Below are 4,800 nucleotides of genomic sequence, written 5' to 3'. Positions count from 1 at the left end.
TCATAATCATTACGATCTTCGGGTTTTACATGAAGCTATAATTTAGTAACAATAATACTTTTGTTGATTAAGGGCGCTACTTCTCTACGCATAATATCTTTGTGATTAGTCCTAGGGTGCTTCTTAGAGTGCTTACATTTGAAATTGCCAGGATTTTCTCTCTTAGTCTCATAGTATGTACGTGTTTTGTGTGTGTATGTTTTTTTATGGCGATTATCCGAGTTTGAGATCTGCAGATTCTTTATCATCTAAGGTTCTCATGAAGTGAGGCATGCTCTAGTCGTGATTTCTATCCGAATGTGATACCTTTTTGTTAATTTATTTTCCCTAATTACGAATTCCAAATGATTTCTATTGTGCATTTTCTGTTTGTTGCCAGTGGTAGCAGTACTGCATTGAGTTACATACGTAAAATATTTCTGCATATTTGGAATGAAGAACCAGTTCCCATTTTAGTAAAGAGGTGATTTCCATTTTTTTTCAGACACCACTACTCTATTCGTCCCTGTCTCCAAGTGTATAGTCTTGTTAACTAGAAAAAGTGTAAAACTTATAGTGGTGACGTTGTTGGGAATAAATATTTATAATTCGCGTAAGAAGAAAACTGACAGCTGAACTGGTGAGAATCAAAACTCCATGTAGAACTCGGAAAATTAAAAAAAAAAACTGTAAGCGTGCAACTATCATTGATAAGTCGGTCCACGTTTCCTGTCAACCAATCAGAAGCAAATCTGTTGGCGTTCCATCAGTGACTTATTAACAGCTGCTTTTAAAAGCAGTAAAAAGACCAAATAAGTTCGACCTGACATGGATTTTGGACAGTGACGGCTATGGTAGACGAAGAACATTAGACGGAACCCTCTTATTGTTTGACCAATTGATAATCAATAAAAGACCACGAAGCTAGTGTAGCTTAAAGGCATCACCCCACGAATCTGTGGTGGTACGGATTTCAGGTAGAGTATTCGTATACGGGATCGAAGATTAAGGAGAGGGGGTGATTTCGTCCATTCCTTCCTAATTGTCGTAAGAAAAGGCCCGGAAGATACGACTTCGAGCGTTCCGGCGCGCTATTTTCTACGAGTTTGATTGGAGCGCGCCAGCTCTGTGCACACGCCGCATCTTCTGGGCCGTTTTTACGGCAATTAGCAAGAAATGGACGGAACCTCCATAATCTACGATCCCGTATACGAATGCTCCATCTGAAATCCGTACCACCTCAGATTCGTGGGATGATGCCTTTAAGGCGTTTGGAACAAAGCAGGACAACTGCGTGAAGCGGTTACATGTTACGTGAAAAAAAGAAAGATATGATGGCTGAAGAACAGCTTTGTTCTTCGTAGAATGTTCATAGTGCGTTGACCAACAACAAAGAAACTTCGGTATCAGCTATGTATCCTGGGTACTAACATTCACTGCTATGGAACGAATCTTTCACATCTCAACCTAGAATAGTTCTTAGCAGGGTCGCTGATTCATGAAACGTTGCATTACCGCCTTTACCTTTTTCCATTAAAAATGAAATAAAGTATTGCGTATCAATCCAACGCGCCAACGCGTTTTAGTGCAATTCGTAATCGTTGAGGCTTTGGAACGCGTGTTGGCCTACACAATGATTTGCGGGGGCCAGCCGATAATGAAGTCAGTGTTTTTATCCTCCCAGACAAGTCTGGTACCAATTTATCGACGCCGGAGGAATGAAAGGCTTGGTGAGCACTAGGGCGGCAATGCAACGTTTCATAAATAAATACATAATGAATAAAATAAAATAAATTTTTCCATTGCAATAAATTCACTGACTTGATGCATCGGCTACCCTCAGCAGGTCAACTATGTAGGCCAACACGCGTTCTAAAACCTCAACGATTACGAGTTTCAGTAAACGCGTTGGCGCATCCCAAGTGGAGTGATACGCCGGTGATTTTATCCTTCTATCCTTTTAATCTGTGTTGAAATGATCGTATCGATATCTCGGACGGTTGTTTACAACATAAAAAATTTTGTGTTTACCCTCAGAATTGAGGCAAAACATGACTTATAGCAAAGTAGGTTCCATTCCCTTGCTAGCGTTGACGTACTCGTCGGTGGCGCATGCTCATTAATGAGCGCGTATCCGCCAGACATTACCTACCGGGAACTCACGACCGACGATTTCCATGGTTTACGAGAGTAAGTTCGTTCTATTGATCGCAAAAATGAAACGTACTAGCCAATAGCATGGTTCCTGCCCACAACAGAAACCCATCCCACATGCTGAAATGTTCACGTGTCATGGGAGTGGCAAAACTGTGGTTGTAGTTTTTTTTGCCAGCGAGATTTGGGTAAAACATTATTATTGGCTTGACGTTTCGACAAACTCGTCTTCATCAAAGGCCAGCCTCACCGACTAGTGGAGTTGGTGAACCATCACGTTCTTAAAGGAATCACCCCACGAATCTGAGGTGGTACGTGTGGAGAATTCTTATAATAGTAGATTATGGAGAGGGGGGTGATTCCGTCCACTTCTTCCTAATTGCCGTAAAAAAACGGTCCTGAAGATGCGGCGCGTGCACAAAGCTGGCACGCTCCAATCGAGCTCGTTGTAGAAAATAGCGCGCCGGATGGCTCGAAGCCGTAATCTTCTACAATCCCGTATACGAAGAATCCACCTGAAATCCGTACAACCTCAGATTCGTGGGGTGATGCCTTTAAAGAACAAAGAAGAACAGAAGACCATCACGTTCTTAAAGACAGCCTTTAAGAACGGGATGGTTCGCTAGTCGGTGAGAATGGCCTTTGACAAAGACGAGTTTGTCGAAACGTCAGGCCAATAATAAAGTCTCACCTAAACCTCGTTGGCATAACAAGAAAACATAAATACACTCTCCAACCCCGAGGTTTAAAGAAGCGAGGACTTGGAGATTGTGGTTGTAGCTGTTGCTTCTGTTAGATTTATCTACAAGGAAAATAACTGAATTTGATAGAATTCATCATAACTAAAGATTCATAGCTGAGGGTGGGACAAGAGGAAAAGCCAACCGTAACATCCGTTGCCCCTAACGGAAGGTTAAAACTGACACCAAAGTTGTGTGATTGTAGACTTGGTCACCAGTGCCTGCCGCTACCGTACCCCGATTCGTATTGGTTAAGGATAACCAGTGACACGAACACTCATTACTCACTTGGTACGTTCCTTTGCTGAGAAGAAAACTCCACAGGATCATGAAATCAACAGCTGTGAATCTAGGTGCTTATAATCAGCAGCAAAAACTTATCGGAGCTATTGGTGTGATTAGGCGCGTGGGAGATTATTTCGACGTAAAAATTCTGAACGTTGAAGAGCAGAAACTTATCAATACCTATAGGAAGGTACAAAAGATGGAATTTTTCTGTTGTCTTTTGGATACTATAAAATTTAGGTATGTTACATAACAACATTAATGGTCGCACCTGAATTTCGCAAGATTGGCGTTGCCACACAACTTTTACAACGCGCCAGTACAGTACTACTTCAGGAGGGCAGCCAGTTGGTTAGCAAAAACTCTGATTCCCTGACTCTACATTTAAAAATCAACAATTTCAGATATACTTGCATGTTTTGCATTCAAACCTGCCAGCAATTCGGCTATATGAAAAAATGGGCTATGAGAAAGTTGTGGCGATACCAAAGTGAGAGGAATCGAATTGCTAAGCGATCAGTATGATTAAAAATTGATTTGCAGTTACTACACAATTAATGGTGTCCAGGAAGCGGGTTTAGTCTATTGCAAACGTCTTGCTGTACCGGTATGCCATGAATGTCTCGTGAACGGTGGCGGGTATTGTACGATCTCGTGATACACGTGCCAATCGACCAACTGCCGATGATTACAAGTGATCTGATGAAGTGTGCTATGAAATGTGTAATCTCGTATAAATGTACGAATTAGATGACTTGAACAAAGAAAAACCTACGAGACAACAATCCTGTCGTATGCTTTTTACCAAGGAAACGCTCTCAGTTTACTTCAAATGGTGATACGTTACTTCCGAACACTTATACAATCTTTAATTTCTGATCCTGCGAAAGGAAAGACTTAAGTACAAACTCTACAAAAGCCAAACTTGAATCCTCAAGCACTCGAAAGCTGAAGTAGTTTTTCACCTCAACTAATGACAGTAAATAGATGGAGCACTTCTTTGAAGGAAAATACGGTCTCTGTCAGGATGCTTGTTGTTTGTTGCTTTGCAAGCTGTCCGCAGTCTTCCACCATCGACCCTGTGTTTCGAAGTTCGGTCAGGAATCAGCAAATAATGCAACTTACTTCCTACAACGCTTTTCTGCAGCTGGTGTTTGCTACTAACCGAATGAGGTGTGATACAATCGAATCGAGCCTTAAAGTCAACAATTTCTTGGTGGTTTCCAAAATTCGGTACAAGCTTGCCGGCAAGGTACGTTCAGCACAAGCTCGTAATCCCTGACCAAGTCGTAGTCCACGTTTGGGTCCCTACTTATGTGTCAATCGCCTCGGGACAAGGAGTTCTCGAGTATGCAATTGTCGTATACGAATTCTTTCCTCCTTTGTTGCCAATAACAAATGTTCTTTTCCATCTTGTGACTGAGTCGTATTTTTGCTTGAAAGAGACGGTGATCAGAAGCACTACAAGGATGGCACTATCGAGACCTCAAGTAGACACAACCTTCGGCTGGTGAGTATTTGGTCGTGTCATTGAATGATTTCCATGTCCATCTACGATGAACTTTTCCTTACGAAAGAGACGAACGAAAGAGACGAAACAGTCCGGGAAGACAATGGCTGTTTTCGCTCCCTAGTCCAAATT

General features: G+C 41.9%; 1 protein-coding gene across 1 annotated transcript; it reads left to right on the top strand.

Moving 5' to 3' along the window:
• Positions 1–2,101: 2,101 nt before the first annotated feature.
• Positions 2,102–3,816, top strand: RB195_017453 (uncharacterized protein; the record flags this gene model as incomplete). Its single annotated transcript, XM_064184456.1, has 6 exons — positions 2,102–2,169; positions 3,079–3,164; positions 3,227–3,348; positions 3,399–3,509; positions 3,563–3,648; positions 3,702–3,816. The coding sequence occupies 6 exons, from the start codon at positions 2,102–2,104 to the stop codon at positions 3,814–3,816; spliced, it is 588 nt and encodes a 195-aa protein (XP_064040337.1).
• Positions 3,817–4,800: the final 984 nt, after the last annotated feature.

The sequence above is a fragment of the Necator americanus genome, chromosome II (genome assembly GCF_031761385.1).
Source record: "Necator americanus strain Aroian chromosome II, whole genome shotgun sequence".
NCBI lineage: Eukaryota > Metazoa > Nematoda > Chromadorea > Rhabditida > Ancylostomatidae > Necator > Necator americanus.
Note: the sequence above shows the minus strand (reverse complement) of the source record. Positions and strands in the feature narration are given on the sequence as shown.